Source organism: Salvelinus fontinalis, chromosome 18, assembly GCF_029448725.1.
Source record: "Salvelinus fontinalis isolate EN_2023a chromosome 18, ASM2944872v1, whole genome shotgun sequence".
In the NCBI taxonomy this organism is placed as follows: domain Eukaryota; kingdom Metazoa; phylum Chordata; class Actinopteri; order Salmoniformes; family Salmonidae; genus Salvelinus; species Salvelinus fontinalis.
The window spans coordinates 49,554,764-49,576,864 of record NC_074682.1 but is presented as its reverse complement, the minus strand read 5'-3'; the positions used below and the strand labels follow the sequence as shown (position 1 = coordinate 49,576,864).

General features: G+C 41.0%; 1 protein-coding gene across 2 annotated transcripts in view; it reads right to left on the bottom strand.

Moving 5' to 3' along the window:
* Window positions 1-423: 423 nt before the first annotated feature.
* LOC129815698 (replication termination factor 2-like) overlaps window positions 424-22,101 on the bottom strand; it is a 67,829-nt gene continuing 46,151 nt past the window's right edge. The window contains exons 6-9 of one of the 2 annotated variants that reach the window (XM_055869736.1): window positions 17,479-17,592; window positions 12,965-13,019; window positions 1,939-2,016; window positions 424-1,505 (exon numbers count right to left, since the gene is read on the bottom strand). In XM_055869736.1, the coding sequence (XP_055725711.1) occupies window positions 1,294-1,505; window positions 1,939-2,016; window positions 12,965-13,019; window positions 17,479-17,592 (459 nt within the window). In that variant the 3' untranslated portion in view covers window positions 424-1,293. Of the gene's footprint in view, window positions 1,509-1,938; window positions 2,017-12,964; window positions 13,020-17,478; window positions 17,593-22,101 lie in introns of both variants that reach the window. The other variant, XM_055869735.1, reaches the window with a different exon arrangement.

Sequence of the window (22,101 nt, the reverse complement as noted above, 5' to 3'; positions counted from 1 at the left end):
CCACCTTTTGTCTATTCCAATTGCACAACAGCATGTGAAATTTATTGTCAATCAGTGTTGCTTCCTAAGTGGACAGTTTGATTTCATAGAAGTGTGATTGACTTGGAGTTACATTGTGTTGTTTAAGTGTTCCCTTTATTTTTTTGAGCAGTGTATTTGCACTCCAGTTTGGGTACATTTCACACTTTCATGGTGTCCTAGAATACAAAATAATGTAATATTATTTTAATATGAATTGAAATATAAAGCAAAAGCTTTAACTCCAACACAAACCTGAAAACACAGAACATGAGACACGGCAGTAATTTGGGGATAGAACTAAAATACCAGCAGAAGGGAACACATTAATTGTTTCATTTGACTTAATGCACCTTAACTTGTACACAGTACTATATGTTGTCCTATAATAAAAAGGAATACCCATTTTTAAGGAAAAAATACTTTATTTTGACATTGTTTGGGTTGAGGGTTGAACAAACATGCATGGGAAAAGTATTTAAAGGGTATCCGTTTAAATAAAAATCAAATATGAACATTAAAATGTTTATATCAATCTATATTTTGATTGCTGACAAGTTATTTGGAGGAGATGTCAATAGAGTATAAACACTGTTTACTTACATAAGCAATAAGATGTTTTGAATAAACAATCAATCAATCAATCAAGTTTATTTTATATAGCCCTTCGTACATCAGCTAATGTCTCGAAGTGCTGTACAGAGACCCAGCCTAAAACCCCAAACAGCTAGAATGCAGGAAACTCACTATTCCACTTTCTATAAACTAAGTCCTTGTAATATAATTTCTAAACATTTTTATAATATATTGCATAGCAAACCATAATCTAAAGATGAATCATAGTAATCCACATCTATAAAAAAAACAACTAGATAGATAACCTAGATAAGACCAACATATAATACAGCCAATTCATAGAAAAAGGAAAAGGAGAATTAGTAACCCTAACCTATAGCACATGTATTGATTCACCAGCCTGAGCCAAGGATACCTACAAGAAAAAGTAATCTGTCTAATTCAGTAACACTTTATTAAAATGACACCACCACAAGGGCTCCACCTACATACAACACATTCATAAGCAGTAGCAAGTTGATATTCCCTTTGTCACAGAAATGTGCACTTATACTGCATATTTCAACTTGCCGTTGTTGACATAAGCATTTATGAAACGGTCATGTGCTCATGAATGCATTAAGTATAGATTATAATATATATATTTTTTTTTTAGGTACCCTTCAAATAAAGGGTTATTTAAAGGGGTGGTGGGGTCATTTAGAAGTGGTAGGGGGTGTGGGTAACCCAGTTGGATGTCTGGGCTTTGGTGCGCTTGGCTGAACTGTGGCTGGTGAAGAGAGATTTGTACGTCTCCGACTTCTCTTCCATGGACTGGATGGACCTCTTGCTCCCGGATTCCGCCAAGCTTCCGGATGCCGCCAAGGGTTTGATCACCTTGGAGGAGCTGGAAGAACCAGAGGGCCCAGGGACTGCTAGGGTGAGAAGACAAAATGACCTATCATGACCACTATTGTGTAGCATAAAATAGAATACTTTGCCACTTTTGTGAAAAACAGAAATTGGTCTCCTGTCTATCTCAATGCCTTCAAATGAGCGCGCACGCACGTACGCACGCACGTACGCACGCACACACGCACGCACGCACGCACGCACCCACGCACACACACACGGATCCGGTCCAGGATGGAGAACACTTTAGGGGTTATGTGCCTTGCTCAAGGGCACAGTGACAGTTTTAGGGTTAAGACATCATGCTGCTGATATGAACTGTAAGGGGAGTATAGTGTCGGAAAGGCAATAAAAATGAGTGCAAGCTACACACTATGGTGCACTGCATTGAATGATTGTTCGTTCAACGTGTTAATATATATCTCCCTAGACAAATAATCCACAAATAAACACCTGGCTGGCTGCGCTCTTCTCCATTTTCTGTTGAAGTTTTGCCCTCTGCAAAAACGGTTTCGCTGGAGTCTGGATTTTCTACATAGGAACAAAACAGGTGAATGTGAACAAGAAATACATAAAAAGTTTGAACAATCCATAACATCAATCATTATCTGTAAAGTCCCTCAATCGAGCAGTGAATTTGAAGCACAGATTCTACCACAAAGACCTTTCAATGCCCCGTTGGGCCTACCTCTCAAGGGAGAACAGATCCTAGTGCCTTGTTCATTTGTTGTGATGTACGGTTAGATGTTGTGATGTATGGTTTGTTTGTGTGAATCGTATCGACAACCGGTTTACAAGGTCATAAAATGAAGATAAGAACAAGCTAAGTTAAGACCAAGTTAATTTATAACTAATGTTTAATGTATTCAAAGCATTTGGGAATTTCCATAAATAGCTACACTTCCTTTACAGCGTACAAACACGTTTTGGGTAAAAAAATGTATGCTGTACGATTTCCATAAACAAGCCGTTAATAATATCATATGTTAAATCAATTGTGTTTAAAACATTTGAAAATGGGTTGATGTCAAAGTGGAAGTTGAATAACATAACAGCCTCTTCCTAATTTCCATTTGTTGGACCATGTTCTCTTAAATTGAGAACATAGACAATGTAACAATATTCCATGGTGGTGCAAATGTTTAGGCCTTGTTATAGTTTTGACTTAAATCAGCTTGAAAAGCTATGGCAAGATTTGAAAACGTTTTTTTTTTTTTTTTTAATTTTAAAATTTTATCCCATTTTCTCCCCAATTTTCGTGGTATCCAATCGCTAGTAATTACTACCTTGTCTCATCGCTACAACTCCCGTACGGGCACGGGAGAGACGAAGGTCGAAAGCCATGCGTCCTCCGAAGCACAACCCAACCAGCCGTACTGCTTCTTAACACAGCGCGCCTCCAACCCGGAAGCCAGCCGCACCAATGTGTCGGAGGAAACACCGTGTACCTGGCCCCCCTTGGTTGGCGCGCACTGCGCCCGGCCCGCCACAGGAGTCGCTGGAGCGCGATGAGACAAGGATATCCCTACCGGCCAAACCCTCCCTACCCCGGACGACGCTATGCCAATTGTGCGTCGCCCCACGGACCTCCCGGTCGCGGCCGGCTGCGACAGAGCCTGGGCGCGAACCCAGAGACTCTGGTCACCCGGGAGGCCCTGAAAACGGTTTTAAACAATGATCAACAACCAACCTGACAGAGATGGAAGAATTTTAAAAAGAACTATTAAAAAAAAATACTATTGTACAATCCAGGTGTGCAAAGCTCTTAGAAACATTTCCCAAAAGACTCACAGCTGTAATTGTTGTCAAAGGTGTATTGTCCCAGGGGGGTTAATACTTATGGGGTATTATTTGTAGTCCAGAGACACAAAATGTCAATTTAATCCATTTTGAATTCAGGCTGTAACAAAAAAAAAGTGGAAAAAGTCAAAGGATGTGAATAGTTACAGCTGAAGTCGGAAGTTTACATACACCTTAGACAAATACATTTAAACTCAGTTTTTCACAATTCCTGACATTTAATCACAGTAAAAATTCCCTGTCTTAGGTCAGTTAGGATCACCCCACTTTATTTTAAGAATGTGAAATGTCAGAATATTAGTAGAGAGAATTATTTATTTCAGCTTTTATTTATTTCATCACATTCCCAGTGGGTCAGACGTTTACATACACTCAATTAGTGTTTGGTAGCATTGCCTTTAAATTGTTTAACTTGGATCAAACATTTCGGGTCGTCTTCCACAAGCTTCGCACAATAAGTTGGGTGAATTTTGGCCCATTCCTCCTGAAAGAGCTGGTGTAACTGAGTCAGGTTTGTAGGCCTCCTTGCTCGCACACGCCTTTTCAGTTCTGCCCACAGATTTTCTATAGGATTGAGGTCAGGGCTTTGTGATGGCCACTCCAATACCTTGACTTTGTTGTCCTTAAGCCATTTTGCAACAACTTTGGAAGTATGCGTGGGGTCATTGTCCATTTGGAAGACCCATTTGTGACCAAGCTTTAACTTCCTGACTGATGTCTTGAGATGTTGCTTCAATATATCCACATAATTTTCATGACGCCATCTATTTTGGGAAGTGCACCAGTCCCTCCTGCAGCAAAGCACCCCCACAACATGATGCTGCCGCCCCCGTGAAGGATGGTGTTCTTCGGCTTGCAAGCATCCCCCTTTTTCCTCCGAAAACATAACGATGGACATTATGGCCAAACAGTTCTATTTTTGTTTCATCAGACCAGAGGACATTTCTACAAAAAGTACGATCTTTGTCCCCATGTGCAGTTGCAAAACGTAGTCTGGCTTTTTAAATCGCGGTTTTGGAGCAGTGGCTTCTTCCTTGCTGAGCGGCCTTTCAGGTTATGTCGATATAAGACTTGTTTTACTATGGATACAGATACTTTCGTATCTGTTTCCTCCAGCATCTTCACACGGTCCTTTGCTGTTGTTCTGGGATTAATTTGCACTTTTCGCACCAAAGTAGGTTCATCTCTAGGAGACAGAACACGTCTCCTTCCTGAGCGGCATGACGGCTGCATGGTCCCATGGCGTTTATACTTGCGTACTATTGTTTGTACAGATGAACGTGGTACCTTGAGGCATTTGGAAATTGCTCCCAAGGATGAACCAGACTTGTGGAGGTCTACACATTTTTTTCTGAGGTCTTGGCTGATTTCTTTTGATTTTCCCATGATGTCAAGCAAAGAGGCACTCAGTTTGAAGTTAGGCCTTGAAATACATCCACAGGTTCTCCTCCAATTGACTCCATGTCAATCAGCCTATCAGAAGCTTCTAAAGCCATGACATCATTTTCTGGAATTTTCCAAGCTGTTTAAAACCTCTCTAGGGTACGTGGGACGGTAGCGTCCCACCTGGCCAACATCCAGTGAAATTGCAGAGCGCCAAATTCAAAAACAGAAATACTCATGAATTCATGAAGCATACAAGTGTTATACATGGGTTTAAATATAAACTTCTTGTTAATCCAACCACGGTGTCAGATTTCAAAAAGGCTTTACGGCGAAAGCATACCATGCGATTATCTGAGAACAGAGCCCAGCAGACAAATCATTACAAACAGTAACCAGCCAAGTAGAAGAGTTACACAAGTCAGAAAGAGATAAAATTAATCCCTTACCTTTGATGATCTTCATATGGTTTCACTCAGAAGACATTAATTTACTCAATAAATGTTGGTTTTGTTCGATAAAGTCTCTCTTTATATCCAAAAACCTCCGTTTTGTTCGTGCGTTTTCTTCAGTAATCCATAGGCTCAAACGCAGTCACAACAGGCAGACGAAAAATCCAAATTGTATCCGTAAAGTTATTAGAAACATGTCAAACGATATTTAGAATCAATCCTAAGGTTGTTTTTAGCCTAAATAATCGATAATATTTAAACCGGACAATAACGTCGTCAATATAAAAGGTAAACAAGAAAGGCGCGCTCTCGGTCGAGCGCATGAAAAAGCTCTGTGACACTGTAGGGTCCAGTCATTCAGACTGGTCTTACTAACTCAATTTTCATAATACAAGCCTGAAGCAATTTCTAAAGACTGTTGACATCTAGTGGAAGGCATAGGAAGTGCAATTTGAGTCCTAAGTCAATGGCATTGAATAAAAAACTTTAAAAAAAATAATAATAATCCTACTTCCTGGATGGATGTTTCTCAGGTTTTCGCCTGCCAAATCAGTTCTGTTATACTCAAAGACATTATTTTAACAGTTTTGGAAACTTTAGAGTGTTTTCTATCCAAATTCTATCCAACTATGCATATCCTAGCTTCTGGGCCTGAGTAGCAGGCAGTTTACTTTGGGCACGCTTTTCATCCGGAGGTGAAAATAGTGCCCCCTACCCTAGAGAAGTTAAAAGCACAGTCAACTTAGTGTATGTAAACTTCTGCCCCACTGGAATTGTGATACAGTGAATTATATGTGAAATAATCTGTCTGTAAACAATTGTTTGAAAAATTACTTGTGTCATGCACAAAGTAAATGTCCTAACCGACTTGCCAAAACTATAGTTTGTTTACAAGAAATTTGGGGAGTGGTTGAAGAACGAGTTTTAATGACGCCAACCTAAGTGTATGTAAACTTCAACTGTACGTTCCCCAGCAAGAATGTTGTCGCCCAAACAGAAAGGGAAACTAACAAAGAGTTACTGACAACAATCAAAACATAACAGGTGTGGTTTTAGGAGGGGTTCTGAAAGACACTCATGGGTGTGTCCACTGACTAGCAACAACTGGAACCTAAAAGACACCCACAATGTGTGCCCACTAAATTTGCAGAAGAAGAGGCAATCAAAAGAAAAACCTACACAAAACAGGAAGCAGACCAAAAAGTGGAGCAAAATTTAAAAACTGGGAAGATCAGATAGAGGATTGTTTGTCTAGAAATCAAAATAGGGATCATCCACATCTATCAAGACAACTGAAGCACTGGGCCAGCCACTTTTATTTAATATAATTAGGCAAGTCAGTTAAGAACAAATTCTTATTTACAATGGCGGTATACCCCGGCCAAACCCGGACGACGCTGGGCCAATTGGGCGACGCCCTATAAGACTCCCAATCACGGCCAGATGTGATACAGCCTGGATCCGAACCAGGGACGGTAGTGACACCTCTTGCACTGAGATGCAGTGCCTCAGACCGCTGCCAATAGCACTTGGGCCAGCACAGGTGAAACACCTTCCTATTAACGAGATGGCAACCAGTACAGGTGTAACACATACCGACGTGGTGAAACAAATCGGTGCGTCCTACGTGCTAAAGTCAAACCTCAAAACATAAATGGAAAAAAAACTTGTTTTTCAGCAAACGCCTTGTTCACTCGTCAAGTAGTGCATTGTTTCATAATTTTAGGCTAAAACAGGAAACCGCAGAGAGAAAGAGAGCTGAGCAGGGAGTCTTGCCTCTCTCCAAGCCAGACCGCAGAAGTACCTGCTCAAAATATGACTGTCTGAACCAAGTTCATACAGTGTTTGTACAGTGGTGGGTAATATGGCGTATACTACTTTTTTCAGTAGGCATTGCATATTCTCACTTCTTAATCCCCACTGATGCAAATCAAAGTAGTGTAGTGGAGGTATAAGCTGTATCAATTAAAAAAGGCTGATGGAACAGATCATGAATGTTTATCTTAAAATTGATCAATCATTTTTTATTCACATTTTAAGCGCAGCAATATACACACAGCGGTAAGCCTACGCGCAAATGATCCAAAATGCAATTTATGGGGGGGGGGAACAGTTGTAAAATGCACATGTGATGGGTTTCATGGACAGAGATGGAAATATCCATTAGAAATGTACAACCGGGAGATCTAAAGATGTAACAACTATCATGGGTTTCTAATATGACTAGGATAATGCCTTTGGCTGCTAAACAATGAAATGTTTTACAAATATTTCCCTTAGTTATTTCTATGGTCGGATTTTGGCTGGGTATGCCTCCATAATATGAAGTAAAACGTCCAGGTTTCAAACAATTAAGGAACAGGAAAAATATAGATGCTAATGATAGACCTAACTGTCTTCTGGTATATGGAAAGGCTTTCCCAAAAACCTCAATTTAATATCAACTAGCTACAAATTAGCCTTCCTGGTAGGATAATATCATGATTATTTGCATCAATCCAGTGGCCATTTGTTTTGCAAACTCCATCTAATGTGCAGTACAGAAACACCGGACATTTTCAGCTTCCAGGAATTGTGTACAGAGATCCTTGCGACATGGGGCTGTGAATTATCATACTGAAACATGAGATGATGGAGAGGATGAATGGCACACCAATGGGCCTCAGGATCTTGTCAGTGTACATTTGCATTCAAATTTCCATAGAGAAAATTGAGTTCATTGTCCGTAGCTTATGCCTGCCCATACAAAAACCCCACAGCCATCCTGGGGCACCCTGTTCACAACGTTGACATCAGCAAACTGCCGGAGTAGGCTTATGGTAGAGATATTAACATGAAATCCTCCGGCAACAGCTCTGGTGGACATTATTGCAGTCAACATGCCAATTGCATGCTTCATAAAAACTTAAGACATCTGTGGCATTGTGTTGTGTGACAAAACTGCACATTTGAGTGGTAATTAATTGTCCCCAGCACAAGGTGCACCTGTGTAATGATCATACTGTGTAATCAGCTTCTTTATATGCCACACCAGTCTCGTGGATGGATTATCTTGGCAAAGATAAAATGCTCACTAACAGGATATAAACAAATTTGTGAACAAAATTTAAGAGAAATAAGCTTTAAATTTCAGCTCATGAAACATGGGACGAACACGTTTACATGTTGCGTTTATATTCAGTGTATGTCTTTACCTTAATTATTCTTGCACTGACCCCCTTGCTGGCTCTATGCACACTCACTAAACTCTGCCCACACACACTTTACGTACACTGCAGCTACACTGATTATTAGAATTCATGATTGCCTGGTCACTTTTACCCCTACCTACACGTACATACTGTTACTTCGACTACCCGGAAGGCTGTACATTGACTCAGTACTGGTACTCCTTGTATATAGCCTCATTACTAACTTTACATCCTTTTTTAATTAAAATGTTGTGTTACACAGTCTACACCTGTTGTATTCGGTGCAGGTGACCAATACAATTTGATTTGACTATGTCCACATGGCCCATTTGAGTTTTGTAGATTAATAACGTATGTATAAAACAAAAATAAGATATGTCCTCCACACTTCCTCCTAGGAATGCACAATATATCGGTGAACATATCGGTGTCGGCCTCTATGTCTATTTTAACGCTGATGTGAAAAAACGATGTCAAAGCTGACGTGCATACCTATATAACGTAGGTACATGACGTAATGAAGCCACGTAAAATTTAGCGCTACACATGCAACACAGCATTCCTAACCCAGCCCACAATGTCTGCTGTGTGGATCGAGCAGTCAAAAAGTCAAGCAGTCACTTGAAAGAGTAAGAACATTTCAGCGAGGCAACTCAAAGGCGAAATCTATTAACGCCAAGATAACATAATTCACTGCCCTCAACAATCAACCGTCCTCTGTCGTGGGTGATGTTGGCTTTCGTGACTGGTCGAGCACCGGTACACACTAACGTTACCAAGTGCACACTTGTTCAGATGTTGCCCTACCGGAGTTACACAGTAATACCGTCACTACTATTAACTTCACAACATACTATGGAACGTGGTTTGCGTCTTTGCGTATCAAAAAAGATACACGTCAAATAGCACTATTTGACAATAACACTATTTGACGCGTTAAATAAGCTTTTAATTTTACACGTCAAATATCACCGTTCTATTATAAAATGTGTGTTCTGAATTTGCACGTGCAAGCCAAGCGCCATCACTACCATCAGTAGCACTGTCAAAGCTGTACAAAAAAGTGTGCAAATAAGCAAACACCGGTCACGAACGATGTGTTTACAATACCATGTTGGTAATAAAGCATTATTTGTTTGACCGCAACTTCTGGGGTAGTTTGCTAGCTTTATCTTGGTACCTAGCTAGCAGTAATACAACCAGCCTGAAAACAATGGCAAGTAGAAACTGCAGTCATTTTCACAATTCTTAGCAATGATTTATGAATCCTTGTGATTAAGTATTAGCTACGTAGCCACTTGTTGTTCGCCTATTGAAATTGAACTTCAGTTCATGAAAATAAATAGCTAGCCAGCTACTTAACCCTGTTGCCCAAAGCTAACGTTATAAGCAGCCAGCTAGCTTCATCTGGCAAGTTGCCAGCAGCATACCACTACTGGCTTGCTTCTGAAGCTAAGCAGGGTTGGTCCTGGTCAGTCCCTGGATGGGAGACCAGATGCTGCTGGAAGTGGTGTTGGAGGGCCAGTAGGAGGCACTCTTTCCTCTGGTCTAAAAAAAATATCCCACTGCCCTGTGTAGGGTGCCGTCCTTCGGATGGGACGTTAAACGGGTGTCCTGACTCTCTGAGGTCATTAAAGATCCCATGGCACTTATCGTAAGAGTAGGGGTGTTAACCCCGGTGTCCTGGCTAAATTCCCAATCTGGCCCTCAAACCATCATGGTCACCTAATAATCCCCAGTTTACAATTGGCTCATTCATCCCCCTCCTCTCCCCTGTAACTATTCCCCAGGTCGTTGCTGCAAATGAGAACGTGTTCTCAGTCAACTTACCTGGTAAAATAACGGTAAATAAATAAATAAATAAGTAAAGCTCGACCTGACCGGGTTATGTGTTGTGAAGCTAGCCACAATAAGGATTAGGCATAATAGTTGAATTCGCGATTTGCCTTCAAAATAAAAGTACCTCTTTATAAGTGATGTAGAAGGTTACAATTGGTGAAATCATGACATATTTAGACTAGATAATGTTAAACAATGTTGGAATGTGAAACAATGAAATGGGGTATCAGTCTACTCAGTGACACCCACAGAACACAACTGTGAAGAGTTTACGCAAATATTCGTGTTGTAGCTCTTATCGCGGGACTGTGACTATGTGAAATCACCTCCCCAGTCAGCGTATTGTGTGTATTGACATTCATATTGCACTGTACAGTTTTACCTAAGGATTGGGGATCAATGAAATGGGGTATCAGTCTACTCAATACTCAATATATTTTTTCCCAACGCCTCCTCAGACTACAAAACATCCACGTAGTATTGTTTTTCCTCTGGAATAGTGTTCAATACACACAAGTTGACAATAAATGTGGCTCAATTCACAGTCCCGCAATAAGAGCTAGAATTCTAATGTTCTCTGGGTGTCACGGAGTAGACTGATACCCCATGTAATTGATCCACAATCCAGAGGTAAGACTGTACAGTGAAATAACCCCCAATACAATTGTAAAGTATAATACATCTAGTGTGATTTCAACAGATTTTTGTCAAATTAACTTCTCTAGGATAGGGGGCAGCATTCGGAATTTTGGATGAAAAGCGTGCCCAAATTAAACTGCCTGCTACTCATGCCCAGAAGCTAATATAGACATATTATTAGTAGATTTGGATAGAAAACACTCTGAAGTTTCTAAAACAGTTTGAATCATGTCTATGACTATAACAGAACTTATTTGGCAGGCGAAACCCCGAGGACAAACCATTCAGATTTTTTAATTTTTTTGAGGTCACTCTTTTCAATGGTTTTTCATTGGGAATCCAGATTTCTAAGGGACCTTCTTGCAGTTCCTATTGCTTCCACTGGATGTCAACAGTCTTTAGAAATTGGTTGAGGTTTTTCCTTTGAGAAATGAAGAAGTAACACTGTTCAGAATAAGGGTAGAGGGAAGTGTACTCTTTGTTAGAGGTGCGTGACCTGAAAGCTAGCTACATTTTGTTTTCCTCTGGTATTGAACACAGTATATCCCGTCTTCATTTTTATCGATTTACGTTAAGAAATACCTAACGTTGTATTACAAAATTAGTTTGAAATGTTTGGACAAAGCTACAGGTAACTTTTGTGGTCATGTTGCGCGAGTTGGAACCGGTGTTTTTCTGGATCAAACGCGCCAAATAAATTGACATTTTGGATATATATCGACGGAATTAATCGAACAAAATTACCATTTGTGATGTTTATGGGACATATTGGAGTGCCAACAGAAGAAGCTCGTCAAAGGTAAGGCATGAATTATATCTTTATTTCTGCATTTTGTGTCGCGCCTGGAGGGTTGAAATATGATGGTCTGTGTTTGTTTGCTTGGTTGCTATCCTCAGATAATAGCATCGTTTGCTTTCGCCGTAAAGCTTTTTTGAAATCTGACATGTTGGCTGGATTCACAACAAGTGTAGCTTTAATTTGGTGTATTGAATGTGTGATTTCATGAAAGTTAAATTTTTAGAGTAATTTATTTGAATTTGGCGCTCTGCATTTTCACTGGATGTTGGCCAGTTGGGACGCTAGCGTCCCATATATCCCAGAGAGGTTAACAAATTATTATATTTTGTTGATTTCATATAACATTCCAACCTCGTTTAGCATGATCTATTCAACTATGGCATAATTCTACTATTTGTATTCATTTGCATCTCTGTCAATTACATACTTTTATTTTGAAGGCAAACCGCAAAGTCCACTATTGTGGCTAATCCTTATTGTAGCTAGCTTCACATAGATGGGTCCGACCACCATTAATCAAATAAGAACTGTCTTATAAATTAAGGTTATTTCAGATGATGACAACTGTCTATGTAGTTAGCTAGCTAATGATAGCTACTGAAACAGATGTTGTTTTGCTCTGTTTTTGGGGAAGAACAATGTTTGCATCCATGAGCTAGCTAGCTTTTTTTTATGACCAGCACTGTAGGTGCGCGAGACAACTTTACGAGCATCATAGCATACATAGATGAATCGTGGTGACATGAAATACGAGTGAGTGTAATTAATGTGCAAAAACTATGTAAAAAATGTATGAACGTGTTAAATTATTGTGTGAAGTACAGTCATATTCAGGTCTTGATTGGTCAACAAGCTAATTTGACATGTCAAATAGTGTTATTTGATGTGTATCTTTTTTGACATGCAAAGACCCAAACGGTGTTCCATAGAAATCTTGGTTGAGAATGAAACGACTGAACAAATGAACCACGAAACAGCACAGCAAGTAAGTGAAAGAAACAGGTTTTGATTATGTTTTACTGGTAATGGGGACATACGTAAATGCCAACAAAAACACTTTTTGGTCAGTGTGGTGAATGTGTGCGTGTGTGTGTGTGCCTTATTTAACTAGGCAAGTCAGTTAAGGGACTCTTATGGGACTCCCAATCACGGCCGGATGTGATACAGCCTGGATTCGAACCAGGAACTGTAGTGACGCCTCTCGCACTGAGATTCAGTGCCTTAGACCGCTGTGTCCATGTGTGTGTTAACTATTTAACTGTAATAGAATGCTTAAAAGGCTGCTAAAATGTTAAATATCGTTTTTTTTTGGCAAGGAAAATATTGGATATCGGTATCGGCCAAAAATGTCATATCGGTGCATCACTACTTCCTACCTTTTGACTCTGATGGCTTGGAAACAGCCTCAGCAAATTTGCTCTTCTTTGATTTCTAAAAAAAACAACACATTTTACCGTAAATTCCAGGCAACTCACATAACTAGTGGAGAATCCTAACTTCTACCTATGGTGAGTCAAATCTACACTTTGACATCAATGCATCATGCAAGCATCATGAATAGGTGGAAAATTGACTGAAAGGGATAGTTCACCGAAATTACAAATTGGTTTCCTTACCCTGTCAACCAGATGTGTCAAACTCATTCCATGGACGACCAAGTGTCTGCAGGTTTTCGCTCCACCCTTCTACTTCATTGATGAATTAAGTTCACTAATTAGTAAGGAACTCCCATCACCTGGTTGTCTAGGTCTGAATTGAATTGAAATCCCAGAAAGCCGCAAACACTCGGCCCTCCACGGAAAGATTTTTGACGCCACTGCTGTAAAGAGTCTACGGACAAAGTTTCAAATGCTAACTTTTTAGCATTTATGGCACAAATCCATTGCAAGCCAATGGTACCTATATTACAATTTTCGCGCTTCATCTCCAAATCATCCTAAAGTACCTTAAAATTGATTGTGTAACTCAATTAAGCTACCTAAATATGATTTGGACATGAAGTGCAAAAATGCTAATATACAGTGGCAAGAAAAAGTATGTGAACCCTTTGGAATTACCTGTACTTCAGATAACATTTTATTACCAATTTATGCAGATCTTCATCTAAGTCACAACAAGACAAACACAGTCTGCTTAAACTAACAACACAAACAATTATATGTTTTCATGTCTTTATTCAATACACCGTGTAAACATTCACAGTTCAGGGTGGGAAAAGTATGTGAACCCTTGGATTTAATAAATGGTTGACCCTCCTTTGGCAGCAATAACCTCAACCAAACATTTTCTGTAGTTGCGGATCAGACCTACACAATGGTCAGGAGGAATTTTGGACCATTCCTCTTCACAAAACTGTTTCAGTTCAGCAATATTCTTGGGATGTCTGGTGTGAACCGCTCGAGGTCATGCCACAGCATCTCAATCAGATTGAGGTCAGGACTCTGACTGGGCCACTCCAGAAGTCGTATTTTCTTCTGTTGTTGATTGACTGCAATTGTTTTTTGGATGATAGTAAGCTATCCAGGCCCCGAGGCAGCAAAGCTGCCCCAAACCATGATACTCCCTCCACCATACTTTACAGTTGGGATGAGGTTTTGATGTTGGTGTGCTGTGCCTTTTTCTCTTCACACACAGTGTTGAGTTCCTTCCAAACAACTCAACTCTAGTTTCATCTGTCCACATAATATTTCGCCATTAGCACTGTGGAACATCCAGATGCTCTTTTGTGAACTTCAGATGTGCAGCAATGTTTTTTTTTGGACAGCAGTTACTTCTTCCGTGGTATCCTCCCCTGAACATCATTCTTGTTTAGTGTTTTATGTATCGTAGATTCATCAACAGAGATGTTAGCATGTTCCAGTCTTTTGCTGACACACTAGGATTCTTCTTAACCTCATTGAGCATTCTGCGCTGTGCTTTTGCATTCATCTTTGCAGGACGGTCACACCTAGGGAGAGTAGCAACAGTGCTGAATTTTCTCCATTTATAGACAATTTGTCTTACCGTGGACTGATGAACATCAAGGCTTTTAGAGATACTTTTGTAACCCTTTCCAGCATTATGGAAGTCAACATTTCTTAATCTTGGGTCTTCTGATATATCTTTTGGTCGTGGCATGGTTCACATCAGGCAATGCTTCTTATGAATAGCAAATTCAAATTTTGTGAGTGTTTTTTCTAGAACAGGGTAGTTCTAACCAACAGCCTTTGATACCATCGATCACCACATTCTTTATGAGCGATTGGAAACCCAAATTGGTCTACACGGACAAGTTCTGGCCTGGTTTAGATCTTATCTGTCGGAAAGATATCAGTTTGTCTCTGTGAATGGTTTGTCCTCTGACAAATCAACTGTACATTTCGGTGTTCCTCAAGGTTCCGTTTTAGGACCACTATTGTTTTCACTATATATTTTACCTCTTGGGGATGTTATTCGAAAACATAATGTTAACTTTCACTGCTATGCGGATGACACACAGCTGTACATTTTAATGAAACATGGTGAAGCCCCAAAATTGCCCTCGCTAGAAGCCTGTGTTTCAGACATAAGAAAGTGGATGGCTGAAAACCTTCTACTTTTAAACTCGGACAAAGCAGAGATGCTTGTTCTAGGTCCCAAGAAACAAAGAGATCTTCTGTTGAATCTGACAATTAATCTTGATGGTTGTAAAGTCGTCTCAAATAAAACTGTGAAGGACCTTGGCGTTACTCTGGACCCTGATCTCTCTTTTGACGAACATATCAAGACTGTTTCAAGGACAGCTTTTTTCCATCTACGTAACATTGCAAAAATCAGACATTTTCTGTCGAAAAATTATGCAGAAAAATGTATCCGTGCTTTTGTTACTTCTAGGTTAGACAACTGCAATGCTCTACTTTCCGGCTACCCGGAAAAAGCACTAAATAAACTTCAGTTAGTGCTAAATACGGCTGCTAGAATCCTGACTAGAACCAAAAAATGTGATCATATTACTCCAGTGCTAGCCTCCCTACACTGGCTTCCTGTTAAGGCAAGGGCTGATTTCAAGGTTTTACTGTTAACCTACAAAGCGTTACATGGGCTTGTTCCTACCTATCTTTCCGAGTTGGTCCTGCCGTACATACCTACACGTACACTACGGTCACAAGACGCAGGCCTCCTAATTGTCCCTAGAATTTCTAAGCAAACAGCTGGAGGCAGGGCTTTCTCCTATAGATCTCAATTTTTATGGAATGGTCTGCCTACCCACGTGAGAGACGCAGACTCGGTCTCAACCTTTAAGTCTTTACTGAAGACTTATCTCTTCAGTGGGTCATTTGATTGAGTGTAGTCTGGCCCAGGAGTGTGAAGATGAACGGAAAGGCTCTGGAGCAACGAACCGCCCTTGCTGTCTCTACCTGGCCGGTTCCCCTCTCTCCACTGGGATTCTCTGCCTCTAACCCTATTACAGGGGCTGAGTCACTGGCTTACTGGTGCTCTTTCATGCCGTCCCTATGAGGGGTGCGTCACTTGAGTGGGTTGAGTCACTGACGTGATCTTCTTGTCTGGGTTGGCACCCCCCCCCCCTTGGGTTGTGCCGTGGCGGAGATCTTTGTGGGCTATACTCTGCCTTGTCTCAGGATGGTAAGTTGGTGGTTGAAGTTATCCCTCTAGTGGTGTGGGGGCTGTGCTTTGGCAAACTGGGTGGGGTTATATCCTTCCTGTTTGGCCCTGTCCGGGGGTATCATCGGATGGGGCCACAGTGTCTCCTGACCCCTCCTGTCTCAGCCTCCAGTATTTATGCTGCAGTAGTTTATATATCGGGGGGCTAGGGTCAGTTTGTTATATCAGGAGTACTTCTCCTGTCTTATCCGGTGTCCTGTGTGAATTTAAGTATGCTCTCTCTAATTCTCTCTTTCGGAGGACCTGAGCCCTAGGACCATGCCTCAGGACGACCTGGCATGATGACTCCTTGCTGTCCCCAGTCGACCTGGCCGTGCTGCTGCTCCAGTTTCAACTGTTCTGCCTGCGGCTATGAAACCCTGACCTGTTCACCGGACGTGCTACCTGTCCCAGACCTGCTGTTTTCAACTCTCTAGAGACAGCAGGAGCGGTAGAGATACTCTCAATGATCGGCTATGAAAAGCCAACTGACATTTACTCCTGAGGTGCTGACTTGTTGGATCCTCGACAACTCCTGTGATTATTATTTGACCATGCTGGTCATTTATGAACATTTGAACATCTTGGCCATGTTCTGTTATAATCTCCACCCGGCACAGCCAGAAGAGGACTGGCCACCCCTCATAGAGAGGAACCAGGCTAGGTTTCTTCCTAGGTTTTGGCCTTTCTAGGGAGTTTTTCCTAGCCACTGTGCTTCTACACCTGCATTGCTTGCTGTTTGGGGTTTTACGCTGGGTTTCTGTACAGCACTTTGAGATATCAGCTGAGGTACGAAGGGCTATATAAATACATTTGATTTGATCTCCAATCTTGTCTCATTGATTGGACTCCTCATTAGCTGACTTCTGACTTCAATTAGCTTTTGGAGAAGTCATTAGCCTAGGGGTTCACATACTTCTTCCAACCTACACTGTGAATGTTTAAATGATGTATTCAATATAGAAGAGAAAAATACAATAATTTGTGTGTTATTAGTTTAAGCAGACTGTGTTTGTCTGTTGTTGTGATTTAGATGAAGATCAGATCTAAATTTATAACTAATTTATGAAGAAATCCAGATTATTCCAAAGGGTTCACATACTTGTTCTTGCCACTGTAGGTACCATTCTTGCATTGGAATTGTAGTGTACCAAAAATGCTAACAAGTTTGCAACCAACATGTCATTTTGTAATTTGGATGAACGATCCCTTTAAGTGGGAGTTAGGATTACCCCTTAAAATTTGATTTGAAAACTCTAGGAACACAAACCTTTGTTGCCTTGGCCTTGGCTCTCTTCTCCTCCATTATCTTCCTCAGTTTCTCCACCTCCTCCTTGGTCCCGTTGAGGACGACGAGGTCTTCTTCTTTGAACGGGTCGCCACACTACAACCAAGAGAAGGTTTAGCTAAGCCCTGACATTTTTCTACATTATTTTTATGACATACATGCTTTTCAGTATCTTATTTTAATTCATGAATTTAACATGACATTGATGGCTTAATGAAAAGCTTAATTTAGGGCTTCTCGCCTACAGTATGTCTATTTTATGCACAATGTTTAAAAAACAAAAAACAAGTTAAACATATGAAATACATTTGGTGTACTTTAGAGCCGCAACAACAAAGACATGAAGCAAAGGTCATAGTTCAGTCAGTGTACTGGGGATCAATAATACAATCCAAATGTCAGTGGTACATAGTTACAATCACAAAACAATAAATAGTTACATAGCCTAAGTCTAGTACTAAGATATTACAACCCATAGAGATCCTATTATATTACTAGAGGGGATATGTCATAAACCCTCAAAGTTCCAAAATGGGGACAAAATGGCAACCACCTTGGTCAGGGAGAAATCCAAAACCAGTCTAATTGGAATGAATGTCAGTAGAGGCATAGCTGCAGGAAAATAAAAGGCATGTGATGTATCAGAAGTTGTGTGATGGAATTATAGTCAACCTATAATATTGCATTATAATTATAAATACAGTTTATATGGGTTTTATACACATTCTCTATTTATAGCCTCTAAAATATATGTAAACAGACCATACATGTCTCAGATTTTGTTTTCTTGGAAAGCTGTGAGTGTTATTACATGATCCAATATCAGTACTTGTTGCATTTACAACTTGTCTAAGTCCTAACATCAACTGATTTCAGCCAGTGTATGGCTGTCGATTGACTGCATTGTTTGAATGGAATGTCGGCATATTTGCAGTTAAACAAAATGATGGAATCATTCCTCTAAAACTGGCTGGCTGTTTAGCTAAAAACACATACAGTGTAGATAAATTCTTCACATTCAATGTTTTGCACAATATCTTATCACAGCACTAGAAAACTATGGTTGACCAACTCTCTGACCAACATGGCTGAACTTTGGACCGTCATAAGAAGGCTCATGTCCATTCCAGTATTCTAATTCTATGTTACAACCCCTGTCACACAAAGCTAATAGGCATGGATGGCATATGGGAATTTCACTAACTTCCCGAGTTAGATCGGGAAGTTAGATCGGGAAGTTAGGAACAAATATACACAGGCTGTTAGGAAAGCTAAGGCTAGCTTCTTCAAGCAGAAATTTGCATCCTGTAGCACAAACTCCAAAAAGTTCAGGGACACTGTAAAGTCCATGGAGAATAAGAGCACCTCCTCCCAGCTGCCCACTGCTCTGAGGCTAGGAAACACTGTCACCACCGATAAATCCACTATAACTGAGAATTTCAATAAGCATTTTTCTACGGCTGGCCATGCTTTCCACCTGGCTACCCCTACCCCGGTCAACAGTCCTGCACCCCCCACAGCAACTCGCCCAAGTCCCCCCCATTTCTCCTTCACCCAAATCCAGATAGCTGATGTTCAGAAAGAGCTGCAAAATCTGGACCCCTACAAATCAGCCGGGCTAGACAATCTGGACCCTCTCTTTCTAAAATGATCTGCCGAAATTGTTGCAACCCCTATTACTGTTCAACCTCTCTTTCGTATCGTCTGAGATTCCCAAAGATTGGAAGCTGCCGCGGTCATCCCCCTCTTCAAAGGGGGTGACACTCTAGATCCAAACTGCTACAGACCTATATCTATTCTACCCTGTCTTTCTAAGGTCTTCGAAAGCCAAGTTAACAAACAGATTATCGACTATTTCGAATCCCACCGTACCTTCTCCGCTATGAAATCTGGTTTCAGAGCTGGTCATGGGTGCACCTCAACCACGCTCAAGGTCCTAAACGATATCATAACTGCCATCGATAAGAGACAATACTGTGCAGCCGTATTCATCGACCTGTCCAAGGCTTTCGACACGGTCAATCACCGCATTCTTAAATCGGCAGACTCAACAGCCTTGGTTTCTCAAATTATTGGCTTGCCTGGTTCACCAACTACGTCTCTGAGTTCAGTGTGTCAAATCGGAGGGCTCTGGCAGTCTCTATGGGGGTGCCACAGGGTTCAATTCTCGGGCTGACGCTCTTCTCTGTATACATCAATGATGTCGCTCTTGCTGCTGCTGATTCTCTGATCCACCTCTACGCAGACGACACCATTCTGTATACTTCTGGCCCCTCTTTGGACGCTGTGTTAACTAACCTCCAGATGAGCTTCAATGCCATACAACTCTCCTTCCGTGGCCTCCAACTGCTCTTAAATGCAAGTAAAACTAAATGCATGATCTTCAACCGATCGCTGCCCGCACCTGCCCGCCCGTTCAGCATCACTACTCTAGACGGTTCTGACTTAGAATGTGGACAACTACAAATACCTAGATGTCTGGTTAGACTGTAAACTCTCCTTCCAGGCTCATATTAAGCATCTCCAATCCAAAATTAAATCTAGAATCGGCTTCCTATTTCGCAACAAAGCATCCTTCACTCATGCTGCCAAACATACCCTCGTAAAACTGACCATCCTACCGATCCTCGACTTCGGCGTTGTCATTTACAAAATAGCCTCCAACACTCTATTCAACAAATTGGATGCAGTGTATCACAGTGCCATCCGTTTTGTCACCAAAGCCCCATACACGACCTACCACTGCGACCTGTACACTCTCGTTGGCTGTCCCTCGCTTCATACTCGTCGCCAAACCTACTGGCTCCAGGTCATCTACAAGTCTTTGCTAGGTAAAGCCCCGCCTTATCTCAGCTCACTAGTCACCATAGCAGCACCCACCTGTAGCACACGCTCCAGCAGGCATACCTCACTGGTCACCCCCAAAGCCAATTCTTCCTTTGGCCGCCTCTCCTTCCAGTTCTCTGCTGCCAATGACTGGAACGAACTGCAAAAATCACTGAAGCTGGAGACTCATATCTCCCTCACTAGCTTTAAGCAACAGCTGTCAGAGCAGCTCACATATCACTGCACCTGTACATAGCCCATCTGTAAATAGCCCATCCAACTACCTCATCCCCATACTGTATTTATTTATTTATCTTGCCTTTGCACCCCAGTATCCCTACTTGTACATTCATCTTCTGCACATCTACCATTTCAGTGTTTAATTGCTATATTGTAATTACTTCACCACCATGGCCTATTTATTGCCTTAACTCCCTTCTTACCTCATTTGCACACAATGTATATAGACTTTTTCCCCAACTGTATTATTGACTGTATGTTTGTTTATTCCATGTTTAACTCTGTGTTGTTGTATGTGTCGAACTGCTTTGCTTTATCTTGGCCAGGTCGCAGTTGTAAATGAGAACTAGTTCTCAACTAGCCTACCTGGTTAAATAAAGGTGAAATAAATTAAATAAAAAATAAATATAGCTGCAACCAACTGAAGTGATTTTATACAGTATGGAAGCAAATAGGGCTGTGAGGGTCCTGGAATTTTGGATGACGGTAATTGGCCAGCCTAGCCACAGAAAAAGGCAGGAACCTTCCCGCTAGACATGATTGGCTGAGATAATGGATGGGCTGGACATGCCGAGAGATTCGTTTGGATTGGTCTGACGTGTAGCATGCTTCTGTCTATAACATGAGCTGCTCAGTATGTGTAGATCATTTTTGCAACTGTGGCTTTTTAAAAAGATATCATGGAGAACTGCAAAAGTGTTGCTACTACTCTCAACATTCTTGCTGCCCTGAATTTAGCTGGCGCTATTGACAAAGATCAGTGGGAAAAATGTGTGATTGACTGACTGACTTTCTGGAGGACGATCATGCCATGCTGACTTTCTCTGGTTCAGAAAATGAATTAGACGGTGAGGAAATCCCTGATTTAGGTAAACAAAATAAAAAATAACATTGAACCAGACATTGTAGTCTTCTGGTGACAGCGATGGGGAAGAAATGGCAATCAACAGTGTTGTTGTCACAGAAGTTGACCAAGTTTTGAAATCACTGCAATGCCCGGTGGAAGCAGAGTATGATGGCTAAGCAGATTGATAAAGTTCTGGCATTTGATTGCAAATGCGGAGGGAGTCGAAAAGAGAACAAAGATGGCTGTTGTATAAAACACCTGTCTTTCAGGATTATATCTTCAAACTAAGGGCAACCATGGTATCCGTGACAGAGAGGGAGAAGCGTTCATCCATGTATGCGAACATAGTTATCTAATACTCCCTGTGTACCAGTGCTGGTGTCGGTCTTGGTAAGCATGTTTCCATTATATTTCCATGATTCCAACACTTCACATATTAACTAGACCTATATTTTTTGCCCAAATGCTGCATGGACCAGTGCGGAAATGATAATAAAAGTGCAGAAATATTTTTTTTCATTGAACCTTTATTTAACTAGGCAAGTCAGTTAAGAACAAATTCTTATTTACAATGACGGCCTACCCAAACCCGGACGACTCTGGGCCAATTGTACGCCACCCTATGGGACTTCCTATCACGATTTTTCCATAAAAACAAAACACTGACCTATGTGGATCACTACTGAATGTTT